The sequence below is a fragment of the Moschus berezovskii genome, chromosome 10 (assembly GCF_049115385.1).
Source record: "Moschus berezovskii isolate FMDL1 chromosome 10, NW_MosBer_1.0, whole genome shotgun sequence".
Taxonomy (NCBI): domain Eukaryota; kingdom Metazoa; phylum Chordata; class Mammalia; order Artiodactyla; family Moschidae; genus Moschus; species Moschus berezovskii.
Window position 1 is genome coordinate 90,282,834 of NC_142469.1, and position 18,515 is coordinate 90,301,348.

General features: G+C 42.4%; 1 protein-coding gene across 2 annotated transcripts in view; it reads right to left on the minus strand.

The window, feature by feature from the left end:
* Window positions 1-13,513, minus strand: part of EPM2A (EPM2A glucan phosphatase, laforin) — a 110,666-nt gene extending 97,153 nt beyond the window's left edge. The window contains exon 1 of one of the 2 annotated variants that reach the window (XM_088840811.1): window positions 13,132-13,513. In XM_088840811.1, the coding sequence (XP_088696937.1) occupies window positions 13,132-13,432 (301 nt within the window). In that variant the 5' untranslated portion in view covers window positions 13,433-13,513. The remainder of the gene's footprint in view (window positions 1-13,131) is intronic. The other variant, XM_055433346.2, reaches the window with a different exon arrangement.
* Between the last annotated feature and the right edge of the window lie 5,002 nt (window positions 13,514-18,515).

Here is an 18,515-nt window from a genome sequence, read left to right on the forward strand (position 1 = left end):
ATTAAAATAGACTTTAAAACAAAGGCTGTGAAAAGAGACAAAGAAGGAAACTACATAATGATCAAAGGATCAATCCAGGATGAATATATAACAATTATAAATATTTATGCACCCAACATAGGAGCACCGCAATATGTAAGACAATTACTAACAAGTATGAAAGGGGAAATTAACAATAATGCAATAATAGTGGGAGATTTTAATACCCCACTTACATCTATGGATAGATCAACTAAACAGAAAATTAACAAGGAAACACAATCTTTAAATGATACAATAGACCAGTTAGACCTAATAGATATCTATAGGACATTTCACCCCAAAACAATGAATTTCACCTTTTTCTCAAGTGCTCACGGAACCTTTTCCAGGATAGATCACATCCTGGGCCATAAATCTAGCCTTGGTAAATTCAAAAAAGTTGAAATCATTCCATGCATCTTCTCTGACCACAATACAGTAAGATTAGATCTCAATTACAAGAGAAAAACTATTAAAAATGCCAACATATGGAGGCTGAACAACACGCTGCTGAATAATGAACAAATCATAGAAGAAATCAAAAGAGAAATCAAAATATGCATAGAAATGAATGAAAATGAAAACACAACAACCCAAAACCTCTGGGACACTGTAAAAGCAGTGCTAAGGGGGAAGTTCATAGCAATACAGGCACACATCAAGAAACAAGAAAAAAGTCAACTAAATAACGTAACTCTACATCTAAAGCAACTAGAAAAGGAAGAAATGAAGAACCCCAGGGTCAGTAGAAGGAAAGAAATTGTAAAAATTAGGGCAGAGATAAATGCAAAAGAAACAAAAGAGACCATAGCAAAAATCAACAAAGCCAAAAGCTGGTTCTTTGAGAAGGTAAATAAAATTGGCAAACCGCTAGCCAGACTTGTCAAGAAACAAAGGGAGAAGAACCAAATCAATAAAATAAGAAATGAAAATGGAGAGATCACAACTGACAACACAGAAATACAAAGGATTATTAGAGAATACTATCAGCAATTATATGGCAATAAAATGAATAACCTGGAAGAAATGGACAAACTCCTAGAAAAGTACAACTTTCCAAAACTGAACCAGGAAGAAATAGAAAATCTGAACAGACCCATCACAAGCACGGAACTAGAGGCTGTAATCAGGAATCTTCCAGCAAACAAAAGCCCAGGTCCAGACGGCTTCACAGCTGAATTCTACCAAAAATTTAAAGAGCTAACACCTATTCTACTCAAACTCTTCCAGAAAATTGCTGAGGAAGGGAAGCTTCCAAACTCATTCTATGAGGCCACCATCACCCTAATCCCAAAACCTGGTAAAGACCCCACAAAAAAAGAAAACTACAGGCCAATATCACTGATGAACATAGATGCAAAAATCCTTAACAAAATTCTAGCAATCAGAATCCAACAACACATTAAGAAGATCATACATCATGACCAAGTGGGCTTTATCCCAGGAATGCAAGGATTCTTCAATATCCGCAAATCAATCAACGTAATACACCACATTAACAAACTGAAAAATAAAAATCATATGATTATCTCAGTAGATGCAGAGAAAGCCTTTGACAAAATTCAACATCCATTTATGATTAAAACCCTCCAGAAAGTGGGAATAGAAGGGACATACCTCAACATAATAAAAGCTATATATGACAAACCCACAGCAAACATTATCCTCAATGGTGAAAAACTGAAAGCATTTCCCCTAAAGTCAGGAACAAGACAAGGGTGCCCACTCTCACCACTACTATTCAACATAGTTCTGGAAGTTTTGACTACAGCAATCAGAGCAGAAAAAGACATAAAAGGAATACAAATTGGAAAAGAAGAAGCAAAACTTTCACTGTTCGCTGATGACATGATCCTCTACACAGAAAACCCTAGAGACTCTACCAGAAAACTACTAGAGCTAATCAATGATTACAGTAACGTTGCAGGATATAAAATCAACACACAGAAATCCCTTGCATTCCTATACACTAATAATGAGAAAATAGAAAGAGAAATTAAGGAAACTATTCCATTCACTGTTGCAACGAAAAGAATTAAATACTTAGGAATATATCTACCTAAGGAAACAAAAGACTTGTACATAGAAAACTATAAAACACTACTGAAAGCAATCAAAGAGGACACTAATAGATGGAGAAATATACCATGCTCATGGATTGGAAGAATAAATATTGTAAAAATGAGTATACTACCCATAGTAATTTATACATTCAATGCAATCCCTATCAAGCTACCAACGATATTTTTCACAGAACTAGAACAAATAATCTCACAATTTGTATGGAAATACAAAAAACCTCGAATAGCCAACGCAATCTTGAGGAAGAAGAATGGAACTGGGGGAATCAACCTGCCGGACTTCAGGCTCTACTACAAAGCCACAGTCATCAAGACAGTATGGTACTGGCATAAAGACAGAAATATAGGTCAATGGAACAAAATAGAAAGCCCAGAGATAAATCCACCCACTTATGGACACCTCATCTTTGACAAAGGAGGCAAGAATATAAAATGGAGAAAAGACAGTCTCTTTAACAAGTGGTGCTGGGAAAACTGGTCAGCCACTTGTAAAAGAATGAAACTAGAACACTTCCTAACACCATACACAAAAATAAACTCAAAATGGATTAGAGAGCTAAATGTAAGACCAGAAACTATAAAACTCCTAGAGGAGAACGTAGGCAAAACACTCTCCGACATAAATCACAGCAGGATCCTCCAAGACCCACCTCCCAGAATATTGGAAATAAAAGCAAAAATAAACAAATGGGACCTAATTAAAATCAAAAGCTTCTGCACAGCAAAGGAAACTATAAGCAAGGTGAAAAGACAGCCTTCAGAATGGGAGAAAATAATAGCAAATGAAGCAACGGATAAAGGATTAATCTCCAAAATATACAAGCAGCTCCTGCAGCTCAACTACAGAAAAATAAATGACCCAATCAAAAAATGGGCCAAAGAACTAAACAGACATTTCTCCAAAGAAGACATAAAGATGGCTAACAAACACATGAAAAAACGCTCAACATCCCTCATAATCAGAGAGATGCAAATCAAAACCACAATGAGATACCATTTCACACCTGTCAGAATGGCTGCTATCCAAAAGTCTACATGCAATAAATGCTGGAGAGGATGTGGAGAGAAAGGGACCCTCTTACACTGTTGGTGGGAATGCAAACTAGTACAGCCACTATGGAGAACAGTGTGGAGATTCCTCAAAAAACTGGAAATAGAACTGCCATATGATCCAGCAATCGCACTCCTGGGCATACACACCGAGGAAACCAGAATTGAAAGAGACACATGTACTCCAATGTTCATTGCAGCACTGTTTATAATAGCCAGGACATGGAAGCAACCTAGATGTCCTTCTGCAGACGAATGGATAAGAAAGCTTTGGTACATATACACAATGGAGTATTATTCAGCCATTAAAAAGAATATATCTGAATCAGTTCTAATGAGGTGGATGAAACTGGAGCCTATTATACAGAGTGAAGTAAGCCAGAAAGAAAAACACCAATACAGCATACTAACGCATATATATGGAATTTAGAAAGATGCAAATGATAACCCTGTATACGAGACAGCAAAAGAGACACAGATGTATAGATCAGTCTTTGGGACTCTGTGGGAAAGGGTGAGGGTGGGATGATTTGGGAGAATGGCATTGAAACACGTATGTTGTCATATGTGAAATGAATCACTAGTTCAGGGTCAATGCATGTTATAGGATGCTCCGGGCTGGCATGCGGGGATGACCCAGAGGGAGGATAAAGGGAGGAGGGAGGTGGGAGGGGGGTTCAGAAGGGGGAACTTATGTAAACCCGGGGCAAATTCATGTCAATGTATGGCAAAACCAACCAATATAATATTGCAAAATAATTTGCCTCCAATAAAAAATAAATTAATTACAAAAAAAAAAAAAAGAAGAGGTCAACTTTAGCTCTTCAGCATAAGTGCTTGGAGTATAGAGTTGGATTACTGTGATGTTGAATGGCTTTCCTTAGAAAAGAACTGAAATCATTCTGTCATTTTTGGAGTGCACCCAAGTACTGCATTTCTTGGGCTTCCCAGGAGGCACTAGAAGTAAAGAACCCATTTGCCAATGCAGGAGACATAAGAGACACAGGTTCTGATCCTTGGTCAGGAAGGTCCCGGGGAGGAGGAAATGGCAACCAATGCCAGGATTCTTGCCTGGAGAATCCGTGGACAGAAGAGCCTGGCAGGCTACAGTCCATAGGGTAGCAAAATGTTGGACATGACTGAAATGATTTAGCAAATAGCACACACTGCATTTCTTACTCTTTTTTTTTGACTGTGAGGCCTACTCTATTTCTTCTGAGGGATTCTTGGCCACAGTAGTAGATGTAATGGTCATCTGAATTAAGATCACCCATTCCCATCTGTTTTAGTTCACTGATTCCTAAGATGTTGATGTTCACTCTTGCCATCTCCTGCTTGATCACATCCAATTTTCCTTGATTCGTGGACCTAACATTCCAAGTTCCTATGCAATGTTGTTCTTCACAACATTGGACTTTACTTTCACCACCAGACACTTCTACAGCTGAACATCATTCCTGCTTTGGCCCAGCCACTTCCATTCTTACTGGAGCTATTAGCAATTGTCCTCCCCTAACAGCATATAGTACTGTTGCCTAGAAAATCCCATGGATGGAGGAGCCTGGTAGGCTGCAGTCCATGGGGTCGCTAAGGGTCCGACTCGACCGAGCGACTTCACTTTCACTTTTCACTATCACACATTGGAGAAGGAAATGGCAACCCACTCCAGTCTTCTTGCCTGGAGAATCCCAGGGACGGGAGAGCCTGGTGGGCTTCCGTCTGTGGGGTCACACAGAGTCGGACACGACTGAAGTGACTTAGCAGCAGCAGCAGCAGCAGCAACAGCATATTGAACACCTTCTGACCTGGGGGGGCTCTGGTGTCATATATTTTTGCCTTTTCAGACTGTACATGGGTTTCTTCAGGCAAGAATACTGGAGTGAGTTGCCATTTCGTTCTCCAGTGGCCCACATTTGTCAGAATTCTTTGCTATGACCCATCCATCTTGGGTGGCCCTGCATGGCATGGCTCATAGCTCCTTCACAATGATAAAGCTGTGATCCATGAAGGAGTGGTTTTTAATACCATTCTCCAATAAAACAAACCAGAGCTCTTTGGAGAAATGACTGACTTTTTCGTTAGGGCTTCTGCAGTAGATGTAGCCCCAGTACAACAGTTCTGTTCAGTTATAAATATGAAAAAGAACTATAGGGATACCTTAATGACATTGCCAATTCAGTTCCAGGCTATCAAAATAAAGCAAACATCAAAATAAGGCAAATTTTAAAAGTAATTGAAATACCTTAGTTTAAACATACTCTATTGCTAAAAATGCTGACCATCATCTGTACCTTCACCAAGTCATAATTTTGTTTGCTGATGGAGGGTCTTGCCTCGATGCTGATGTCTACTGACCTGTTAGGATGGTGGCTGGTAAAGGCTGCAGTGGCTGCAGCAATTTCTTTAAAAAAGACAACAGTGAAATTTGCCACGTCAATTAACTCTTTCTTTCATGAACAGTATTTCTGAAGCCCACAATGCTATTTGATAGCCTTTGACCCATGACAGGACTTCTTTCAAAACTGGAGCTAATCTTCTCAAGCCCTGCTCCTGCTTTATCAATTAAGTTTATGTAACATTCTAAATATTCTCTTGTCATTTCAGCAGTCTTCACAACATCTTCCCAGGAGTAGATTCTATTTTAAGAAAACACATTCTTTGTTTATGCATAAGAAACAACTCCTTATGGGGAAAGCTTTACCATGAGATTGAAGCAACTGAGTCACATCTTCAGGTTCCACTTCTAATTTGAGTTCTCTTGCTATTTCCACCACACCTGCTGATACTTCTTCCAAGTCTTGAACCCCTCAAAGTCATCCATGAAGGCTGGAATCAACTTCTCCCAAAATTCTAGTAATATTGATATTTTGACCTCTTTCCATGAATCACAAATGTTCTGAATGGCATCTAGGATGGTGAATCTTTCCCAGAAGGATAAATAATATAATAATAATAAAAAAGTTTAAGTATTGCAAGAATTACCAAAATGTGACACAGAGACATTAACTGAGAAAATGCTGTTTATAAATGGCACCAATAGACTTGTTCAACACAAAGTTGCCACAAATCCTCAATGTAAGAAAAAAAAATGTAACATCTGCAAAGCTCAATAAAGTGAAGTGGAATAAAGCAAGGTATACCTGTATGCGTGTTGAAGGGTAGGGAGAATGCCAGCAAAGTTAGTGCTTTCTAGATTAAAAAGGATGCCTATAGCTGACATTTCTACTCTACCCTCTCCTCCCTTATTCTACTGAACGCAGATGCAATGATTAGAACAGCAGCTGTAGCCTTGAGGGAAAAGCTAAGAAAATACAGTGGCACCTTACCCACAAGCTATGAACCATTATCACTATCACCTACCTATGAACTTTTTATAGCACAAAAACTAATCCTTATTTGTTTAAGCAATTGCTTGTTGTATTTTCTGTTACTTGCAGCCTGTTGCCATGCCCTCCGCCAAGGGATCTTCCCAAACCAGGGATCTAACCCAGGTCTCCCACATTGCAGGTGGATTCTTTACTGTCTAAGCCGCCAGCCTCCAAGAACACTGGAGTGGGTAGCCTATCCATTCTCCAGGGGATTTCCCCAACCAAAGAATCAAACCAGGTGTCCTTAATTGCAGGCTGATTCTTTACCAGCTGAACTACCAGGGAAACCCAATCTGCAATCTACTGCATTCCAAACTGTTTCTCAAACAGTCCATATTTTTTGGAGCGGGTAGATCCTCCTCCCTACTGTTCATACTATTTCTATTACTTATAATCAGAGTCCAAGTCACTATAACTAATGCAATTTTAAACTATAAAAGAGGTATAAGAAAAGGAACAGGTGCCAAGAGAAAGAATGAAAAAGTAGTTAAGAAAGACATGTGGGACTTCCCTGGTGGTTCAGTAGTTAAGAATCCCCGATTTCCACTGCAGGGGCATGGGTTTGCTCCTCGGTCAGAGAACTATGATCCTACATGCCATGGGGAATGGCATCAATAAATAAATATTTTTTTAAGAAGAAGAAAAACTTGTAAGAAGAGACTTAACAAATAGATGCCAACCTGGAAAAGTTGAAGGAATGGTCTCCCACCTGCCTCCTTCCACCCAACATTATCCCTAACATGAAATAGCTATGTCCTCAATATAGGATGGAATGGTTTTCCTGGAAAGGACCTGAGAAGAGGTGTAGGGTCTAGAGATCTGAACAGAACAGATCTTGAGATAACTATGTACTCACCAACTGACTAGAAGGTAAAAGAAAAAGGGAGCACCATCCAGGAATAAAATAGACTGAAATATCTCTACCTATAGTCACATTTTTGTTTGCTTTGTTTTGTTTTACTTTGTTAATGTTAAGGACCAGGAGTCCTCTGGATTCTCACCCATTAACCCTAAGTGAATAAACTTTCCCCTCCACAAAATCTGCCAAATTACATGATACCCCATGAGTATACTTCCACTTAGAGGAGATTTTTGATAAATGTAAGCAACTTCAGCAGGGATCCAGCACAGCTGCTTCTACAAATCAACATAACCTTTATTCATAAAAATAAACGGTCACCTAAAGATTGGGCTTCACTGGTGGCTCAGAGGTTAAAGCGTCTGCCTCCAATGCGGGAGACCCGGGTTTGATCCCTGGGTCGGGAAGATCCCCTGGAGAAGGAAATGGTAACCCACTCCAGTATTCTTGCCTGGAGAATCCCATGAACGGAGAAGCCTGGTAGGCTACAGTCCATGGGGTCGCAAAGAGTCGGACAAGACTGAGCGACGGAACTGAACTGAACTGAAAGATTACCAGACACTTGAGGAAAACTTTTAGCATTAAAAAAATATTGCTATGGGGAAAGGGACAAAAAGTTAATGCAAGACAAAAACAAATTCGAATCAATTCTATTTAATGTCCTCAGAAAGATTTAAATATAAATTATCCATACCGGAAGAAAAACCAGCTCTGGGAAAAAAAAGAAAGAAATCAGAGAATAACAGAAAAACGTGGGAGATTAAAAATGTTTGTCAAAAAAAAATTTTAAGTCTAGTATAAGAAGTAAATAATGGGATGGGTAGTATTAAAAACAAAACAGTGATCTGGAAACATAGTCGCGGAAATCTATCCAAACAAAAGATGGGAAACACAGGAGAAATGCTAAGAGATACTCACATAAAAGCAGAAGGTACAGTGTATGAGTAATACATGTCAGAGGAAAGAACAGAGAAAACAGAGAGGAGGAAATAAAGAAACAATAGAAAGTTTCCATTAGTAAAAAAAAAAAAATAATTCCTGGAATTGAGAAAGGCAACCAACTGTCAAATCATACGAACAACAACAACCAACAACAACAAAAGACTAAGATACAAGCTGGTAAAATAATGTAAGGAAAAGCTTTTAAGCTTCAAAGAGGAAAAAAAAAAAAGTACCGACAAAGAAATGGGCTTACTTTGACATGAGAATTATCAACTACGACTGGTGCTAGAAGGTACTCAGACAGTGCCTTCAAAGCAAACATTATTTTGAGACTAGAATATTCTACCAGATGACTAATCAAATGTGAAAGCAAGATAAAGGCCTTTTCAGGCATTTAAGAACTCAGGTAGTTTATCTCTCAGTTACTGTTTCTTTAAATTATTTGAGGATACGATTGAATGAAAGGACTAAGATATTCAAGAAAGTGGAAAATGTGGAATTCTAAACAATGCAACTGACACAGGAGTCCAAATAAAAGCAACAACAATAATATAAATCCCAACAGCTATGTTCAGAAAGATACATATCAATATTAGTGAAAATTAGAACAAAACCCCCAAATCTTCAAGGAACAGAATGTTTTCAAAAAGTGAGGAATTTGCATTCATCAGATAGTTCATTTAAACTAGGAAATTTTGAGGATCAATGTGTTGTTCCTGTTTTTAAAAAGTAACTAGAAAATTTAAAACAAGGTGTAAAAGAACATTGCCACTTAAATATAAAGTAAAATGAACTCTGATATCATTTTAAATAAAATCTGAGCATGATTTATAGTGTAAGAGAACTTTTCCTCCTAGTACACAGGTTTCATGTCACAGAATTATATTTCTGCACTTTTTAATTAGTGTAATTACACTACTTGGTTCTGCAATAATTATTTCCCAATCATAATAGTAAAAATAACAACAAGTAACACTTATTTAACACTTAATATATGTCCTATCCTAAGCTCTTTAGATTTATTAGTCAGTTTGGTCCTTTCAACAATAGCACAGCAAAGTTAAGTGACTTGCCCAAGGTCACACACTGGTTGGTGAAGCTAGACATTCTGGCTGTAGAATCCCTGCTCTTAAACTTTGGCTATGCTGGGAGGCATTGGGGGCAGGAGGAGAAGGGGACGACAGATAATGAGATGGCTGGATGGCATCACCGACTCGATGAACATGAGTTTGAGTGAACTCCGGGAGTTAGTGATGGACAGGGAGGCCTGGCGTGCTGTGATTCATGGGGTCGCAAAGAGTCGGACACGACTGAGCGACTGAACTGAACTGAACTGATGCTGCTTCTCATTATGCTGTCTGTTAACTTATAATTCTTTGAATCAACCTATCAGCCTAAAACAAAATGGCATAGTAACAATTATAAAACAAAATACAAATTATATAAAACTTAATATAGAAACAATGATTAACCAAAGTAAGGAAAAGGAAAGGAATGTGCAGGTGTTATTTTTCTTAACCTTTTATATATACATGAGCTCCCCAGGTGGCACTGGTGGTAAAGAACCTGCCTGCCAATTCAGGAGACATAAGAGACACAAGTTCTATCCCTGGGTCAGGAAGATCCCCTGGAGAAAGGCATGGCAACCTACTCCAGTATTCTTGCCTGCAGAATCCTATGGACAGAGGAGCCTGGGGAGGGAGTCACAGTTCATAGTGCTGAAAAGCGCCAGACACAACTGAAGTGACTTAGCATGCATATATGCAACTTTCTATATAAAAGTATAATACAGAAATTTCTATATAATAGAAAGTCAACAGTAAACTACATGAGTATAATGTAAAATAATAATATAAAAATCAGCAGAGAGGGGAGAGATAATGAACCTGAGCTAAATTTCTCATATTTCACAGCAAGTAAGATGGTTAATTTTATAGGTATATAGCAGCTGTCAGTAGACATTGTCTAATTTTAAAGTGTAACATATAATCCATGTGGCAACTCTCAGAAAACCTAAAAACAGAAAAATTCAAGTTGATATATTAAGAAATTCAGAAGAATATCTGAATTTGGGAGAATTCAGAAAAACTAAAAATAGAAAAGGAGGAGGACTGGGGAAAGGGAAGATCTTTGTTTTTAACCATCTTAATTTTTATTAAAATTATCAGATATTACTTTATTATGAAAATAACTATCCAATACTACTAATAATAGAATATCCTATAAAGAAGGGCATAATCGATGAGAGTACCTTTCAATTCTGACATGGTAACACAAAAGGACAATAAAGGGTACCAGACTATGAAACTCAGTGGGGTGCAAAAAAAGGAACAAGGATAACATATTAACATATTACAGAATACTCATGCTCTTTGTTGATTCTTCCTTTCCACATCACTATGGGCTAAATGACCCACTTTTTCATATAAACTTCCCCAGGGACCTTTCATCCACTTTAGACAACCACTGAGCCATACACACTCCAGTCCCCTACTCTGCACGTTTCATTTAAAGAAAGGGCTGTCTACATTCACACACGGACAGGAGTCTACACCTGGCATCACTTTTTCAGGGAATAATTTGGCAGCCCTTATTCTCTGGTGGCCCAGATGGTAAAGAATCTGCCTGCAATGCAGGAGACCTGGGTTGGGTTCCTGGGTGGGGAGGTTCCCCTGGAGAAGAGAATGACAACGCTCTCCAATATTCTTGCCTGAAAAATTCCATGGACAGAGGAGCCTGCCGGGCTACAGTCTATGGGGCTGCAAAGAGTCAGGCACAACTGAGCAACACTACTGCTGCTGCTAAGTCACTTCAGTCGTGTCCGACTCTGTGTGACCCCATAGACGGAAGCCCACCAGGCTTCCCCGTCCCTGGGATTCTCCAGGCAAGAACACTGGAGTGGGCTGCCATTTCCTTCTCCAATGTGTGAAAGTGAAAAGTGAAAGTGAAAAGTGAAAGTGAAGTCGCTCAGTCGTGTCCGACCCTTAGCGACCCCACGGACTGCAGCCTACCAGGCTCCTCCATCCATGGGATTTTCTAGGCAAGAGTACTAGAGTGGCTTGCCATTGCCTTCTCCGGAGCAACACTACTACTGCTGCTGAAATGTAAAACACGTCTACTTGTTGACCTAAAATTTCACTTCTCAGAATCTACCCTACAAGGACATTCGCAAATGTTCAAGGAGAACTTTATACAAGGACTTTTAATTAAGCTGTTTCTAACAGAAGATGGAAAGCAATCTAAGTGCACACTGGTTCAGTTCAGTTCAGTGCACAGTGGTAGATACAGAATATTTCGTTACCATTTAGAAGATGAAATACATCTACACGGAGTAACACTAAAAAGTTTTTGCAACATTTTGCAGGGCCAGAAGAGGCAAGAAGGTGAATATATTATACAACCTCTGTGTGAGATAAACAGACACGTCATATATTGGTATATATGGGCTTAGGGTGAGTGGAGGAAACAAGTTTTTACTTTTGAACATGTTTTAGCTTTATTTTTTTTTCCAGCCACCATGTATTGATTTTGTATTTTAAGAAATCGGAGCATATCTCCACTGCCAAATTATGCTGTGCTTAGTCGCTCAGTCATGTCCGACTCTTAGTGACCCATGGGCTGTAGCCCGCCAGGCTCCTCTGTCCACGAGATTCCCCAGGCAAGAATACTGGAGTGAGTTGCCATGCCCTCCTCCAGGGGACGGAGAAGATAATGACACCCCACTCCAATACTGTTGCCTGGAAAATCCCATGGACGGAAGAGCCTGGTAGGCTGCCGTCCATGGGGTCGCTGACAGTCGGACACGACTGAGCGACTTCATTTTCACTTTTCACTTTCATGCATAGGAGAAGGAAATGGCAACCCACTCCGGTGTTCTTGCCTGGAGAATCCCAGGGACGGGGGAGCCTGGTGGGCTGCCGTCTATGGGGTCGTAGAGTCGGACACGAAGGAAGCGACTTAGCAGCAGCAGCCTCCAGGGGATCTTCCCCACCCAGGGATCGAACCCAGTTCTCCCGCACAGCAGGCGGATTCTTTATCTTCTGGGACACCAGGGAAGCCACGTATTTCGGGCTTTGAAAAAAAATTCGAAAAGAGAAAACGCTCAACATCTTGCCATTTGTTCAGTCTCAAATGGAAAAGAAGAAAAACAAAATACACTAAGCAGCATGCTGCCCTTTCAGTTCAGTTCAGTTCAGTTCAGTCGCTCAGTCGTGTCCGACTCTTTGCGACCCCATGAATCACAGCACACCAGGCCTCCCTGTCCATCACCAACTCCCGGAGTTCACTCAAACTCATATCCATCAAGTCGGTGATTTAGGATTAGTGAAAAGGCTAGCTAACTGGGTGGGTAATTTTTCAATGAATTGGGGCAGGAAAATGAGGGCACAAAAACAGTCACGGCGGAATCGAGGAGCAAAACCCAGGAGCGGCGGGGCCCAGGGAGCCCGGGGACGCCCTCACAGAGGACGCGGGGGGCCAGGCGGGCTGAGGCCGGAGCGCCGGGGCAGCGGGGGCAAGACACCAGGTCCCGGGTGTGTGGGGAAGAGGCCGGAGGGGCAGAGGCCGAACAGGAACGGCAGACCGGGAACACAGCCTCCACCAGGGGAGCCGGTCGGGAGCGGGACGCCCGGCTGGTGGCGACAGCTGGGCGGCCAGACCAGGGTCAGCCCGGGGCGCCCGGGCAGTCCGGGCGGCGGGCAAAGCCCGAGATCCAGGCCGAGCGCGCGGGGAGCCGCGGCGGGCACAGTGCAGGCCGCCCCAGGCCGAGGCCGGGGCCCCGGGGTGCAGGGCGGCACAGCTGCCCCCGTACCTTCCCAGGAGAGCTCTCCTCCCGGCTCGCGCTTCAGGAACTTGTACCAGAACGTGTCCACGCGGCCCGGCTCCGCCCCGTCCCGCGCCGCCTCCTCGGCCGCCAGCTCCACCTCCCCGAGCCACAGGCCCGGCTCCTGCAGCGCCCGCGCGCCCGCTCCCGCCGCCGTGCCGGCCGGCCGCAGACGCACGGCCCCGCGCGGCTCCCAGCGCCCCAGCTCGGGCCGGGACCCCACGACCAGCAGCTCCGGGCCGGCCCCGGCCACGGCGGGCGACACCACCACCCCGAAGCGGAACCGCATGGCGGCGGCGGCGGGCGGCGCGACTCCGGGTCCCCCGTGTCCCTGCGAGCGGCGGACGCGGCCCGAGCGCTGGGCGGGCGCGGCGATTGGGTCCCGGGCGCCGGCGGGGACACGTGCGAGGCTGCACCTTGTTTGGGCTGCATCACGCGGCCCAGGAGCCCGAGCCTGAACCAGAGAGCCCGAACCGCGCCCGGAGAAGGAGGCTGCGCCCGGCCGGCGGCCTCTTCCAGCGGCTCCGCGGTTGGCTGGGGACCCGGGGAAAGCAAAAAAAAAAAAGAAAAACGGGTTAGGAAAGCAAACTCCGTATAAACCCCGAGATTTTCCAATGACCTTTCCAAAAGACTCGAAATTATTTCTGTGAGTATAGGAATAATGTGGTCTTTTCTATCAAAGAATGTAATCAACTTCCTTCCTAGGAAACCCACGCCATTTTGTAGTCTTAAGTTCCTGTACTGCATGGCAAATAGAAGGGAAAAGGGTGGAAATTGTGACCGATTTCCTCTTCTTGGGCTCCAGACTCACTGCAGACTGTGACTGTAGCCATGAAATCGGAATAGGATTGCTTCTTGCCAGGAAAGCTATGACAAACTCAGTGTATGGAAAAGCAGAGACATTACTCTGCCCACAAAGGCCGGTTTAGCCAAGGCTGTGGTATTCCAGTGGTCACTTTCTGTTGGGAGAGCTGGACCTGGACCATAAGGAAGGCAGAACCCAAAGGCAGAATGCCTTCAAACTGTGGTGCTGGTCCAGACGGCTTCACAGCTGAATTATACCAAAAATTTAGAGAAGAGCTAACACCTATTCTACTCAAACTCTTCCAGAAAATTGCTGAGGAAGGGAAACTTCCAAACTCATTCTATGAGGCCACTATCACCCTAATCCCAAAACCTGGTAAAGATCCCACAAAAAAAGAAAACTACAGGCCAATATCACTGATGAACATAGATGCAAAAATCCTTAACAAAATTCTAGCAATCAGAATCCAACAACACATTAAGAAGATCATACATCATGACCAAGTGGGCTTTATCCCAGGAATGAAAGGATTCTTCAATATCTGCAAATCAATCAACGAAATACACCACATTAACAAACTGAAAAATAAAAATTGTATGATTATCTCAATAGATGCAGAGAAAGCCTTTGACAAAATACAACATCCATTTATGATAAAAACCCTCCAGAAAGTGGGAATAGAAGGGACATACCTCAACATAATAAAAGCTATATATGACAAACCCACAGCAAACATTATCCTCAATGGTGAAAAACTGAAAGCATTTCCCCTAAAGTCAGGAACAAGACAAGGGTGCCCACTCTCACCACTACTATTCAACATAGTTCTGGAAGTTTTGACTACAGCAATCAGAGCAGAAAAAGACATAAAAGGAATACAAATTGGAAAAGAAGAAGTAAAACTTTCACTATTCGCTGATGACATGATCCTCTACACAGAAAACCCTAAAGACTCTACCAGAAAACTACTAGAGCTAATCAATGATTACAGTAAAGTTGCAGGATATAAAATCAACACACAGAAATCCCTTGCATTCCTATACACTAATAATGAGAAAATAGAAAGAGAAATTAAGGAAACTATTCCATTCACTGTTGCAACGAAAAGAATTAAATACTTAGGAATGATTCATGGGGTCGCAAAGAGTCGGACACGACTGAGCGACTGAAATGAACTGAAGAAAACAAAAGACTTGTACATAGAAAAATATAAAACACTAGTGAAAGTAATTAAAGAGGACACTAATAGATGGAGCAATATACTGTGTTCGTGGATTGGAAGAATAAATATTGTGAAAATGAGTATACTACCCAAAGTAATTTATACATTCAATGCAATCCCTATCAAGCTACCAACGATATTTTTCACAGAACTAGACAAATAATCTCACAATTTGTATGGAAATACAAAAAACCTCGAATACCCAAGCAATCTTGAAGAAGAATAGAACTGGAGGAATTAACCTGCCGGACTTCAGGCTCTACTACAAAGCCACAGTCATCAAGACAGTATGGTACTGGCATAAAGACAGAAATATAGATCAATGGAACAAAATAGAAAGCCCAGAGATAAATCCACGCAACTATGGACACCTTCTGTTCCGTTCCGTCGCTCAGTCGTGTCCGACTCTTTGCAACCCCGTGGACTGTAGCCTACCAGGCTTCTCCATCCATGGGATTTTCCAGGCAAGAATACTGGAGTGGGTTACCATTTCCTTCTCCAGGGGATCTTATCTTCGACAAAGGAAGCAAGAATATAAAATGGAGAAAAGACAGTCTCTTTAACAAGTGGTGCTGGGAAAACTGGTCAGCCACTTGTAAAAGAATGAAACTAGAACACTTCCTAACACCATACACCAAAATAAACTCAAAATGGACTAGAGAGCTAAATGTAAGACCAGATTCTATAAAACTCCTAGAGGAGAACGTAGGCAAAACACTCTCCGACATAAATCACAGCAGGATCCTCCAAGACCCACCTCCCAGAATATTGGAAATAAAAGCAAAAATAAACAAATGGGACCTAATTAAAATCAAAAGCTTCTGCACAGCAAAGGAAACTATAAGCAACGTGAAAAGACAGCCTTCAGAATGGGAGAAAATAATAGCCAATGAAGCAACTGATAAAGGATTAATCTCCAAAATATACAAGCAGCTCCTGCAGCTCAATTCCAGAAAAATAAGTGACCCAATCAAAAAATGGGCCAAAGAACTAAACAGACATTTCTCCAAAGAAGACATACAGATGGCTAACAAACACATGAAAAAATGTTCAACATCCCTCATAATCAGAGAAATGCAAATCAAAACCACAATGAGATACCATTTCACACCAGTCAGAATGGCTGCTATCCAAAAGTCTACAAGCAATAAATGCTAGAGAGGGTGTGGAGAAAAGGTAACCCTCTTACACTGTTGGTGGGAATGCAAACTAGTACAGCCACTATGGAGAACAGTGTGGAGATTCCTCAAAAAACTGGAAATAGAACTGCCATATGATCCAGCAATCGCACTCCTGGGCATACACACCGAGGAAACCAGAATTGAAAGAGACACATGTACTCCAATGTTCATTGCAGCACTGTTTGTAATAGCCAGGACGTGGAAGCAACCTAGATGTCTATCTGCAGATGAATGGATAAGAAAGCTTTGGTATATGTACACAATGGAGTATTTTTCAGCCATCAAAAAGAATGCATTTGAATCAGTTTTAATGAGGTGGATGAAATTGGAGCCTATTATACAGAGTGAAATAAACCAGAAAGAAAAACATCAATACAGTATACTAACGCATATATATGGAATTTAGAAAGATGGTAACCTTAACCCTGTATACGAGACTGCAAAAGAGACATAGGTATATAGAACAGTCTTTGGGACTCTGTGGGAAAGGGTGAGGGTGGGATGATTTGGGAGAATGGCATTGAAACACTTATGTTGTCATATGTGAAATGAATCACTAGTTCAGGGTCAATGCATGTTATAGGATGCTCGGGGCTGGCATGCGGGGATGACCCAGAGGGAGGATAAAGGGAGGAGGGAGGTGGGAGGGGGGTTCAGGAGGGGGAACTTATGTAAACCCGGGGCAAATTCATGTCAATGTATGGCAAAACCAACCAATATATTAATGTAAGGTAAAAAAAAAAAAAAACTGTGGTGCTGGACCAGATTCCTGAAAGTCCCTTGGATAGCAAGAACATCAAACCAGTCAAGCTTAAGGGAGAGCAACCCTGAATATCCACTGGAAGGACTGATGCTGAAGCTGAAACGCTGGTATTTTGGTCATCTGAAGCGAACAGACGACTCACTGGAAAAGTCCCTGATGCTGGGAAAGATTGAGGGCATCAGAGGAGGAGGCATGACCAATGAAATGGACATGACCTTGGGCAAATGTCCAGAGATTTGAGGGACCGAAATGCCTGGCATGCTGCAATCCATCGGGTCACAGAGAGCCCAACAGGACTGGGAGACTGAACAACAAGGAAAGTTCTTGTAACCAAGCTGCATATGTTGGTAGGCCTCCCACGTTGCAAGCGGATTCTTTACCAACTGAGCCACCAGATTCTTTCCCAATCTGTCTGGAAGCCCCTCCCCGACCCAGTTGCTTCATTTGGTCCCAGCCACCTCACTTGGCAGCTGCTTCACTTGAATTAGCCAACCGCGCCGGATTGTGCTACCACACTCCCATCAATCCGAGTTGTTGTTGTTCAGTCCCCCTGTCCTGTGCGAGTCTTCAGGGTCCCAAGGACTGCAGCATGCCAGGACTCCCGGTCCCTCACCATCTCCCGGAGTAGGGTGCAACATGTCAGGGATGAACACGGAGGGGAGCGGACTTCCCACTCAGTGTGATTGCCCATCAGACTCTAGTCGAGTATTTTTCTCCTTCTCCCCGGCACGAGTCGGATTAGATTTCCAACAGTTTGGGAGCACGTCGGGGATCCACATCACCTGGAGAGGTCGAATGAACTACCCACACCTACGAGAAGCTAAGAAGCACCTCTTCTGGGGATATTTCTCCCACAAGGGAGACAGCTGGAGAGGGAATTGAAGCGACTGGAAAAGAGTGCAAGAAACCTCTGAAGAAAGGAAGGGGGAGAGGGGTGATGAGTCTCCAGTCAAGTGCACACAATCAGAGGAGATATGTGCGTGCTAACTCGCTTCAGTCGTGTCCGATTTTGCAACCTATGGACTGTAGCCCGCCAGGCTCCTCTGACTGTGGAATTTTCAAGCAAGAATACTGGAGTAGGTTGCCATGCCCTCCTCCAAGAATCAGATGATAGGGATGGGTAGTAAGAATTCTTCTTTAGGCAAGAAGGATTCCAAGGGGGAAAAGGCCAACAACGACATTCCCCTGGACAGTCCCCTAGGACACATGCTCCAACATTGGGGAGGTAATCCTAGGATGAAAGGGAAAAAGCAACAACAGATGGTGAAGTATTTCTGTTTCACTTGGACTCAAGAACCTATGTTGAAACCATCAGTATTTTGGCCTAAGTTTGGGTCAGATGAAGATTGGATCTGCCAATTGCTTGTAGAGTTTGTTAATGACAAGAGTCCAGTTGCCCAG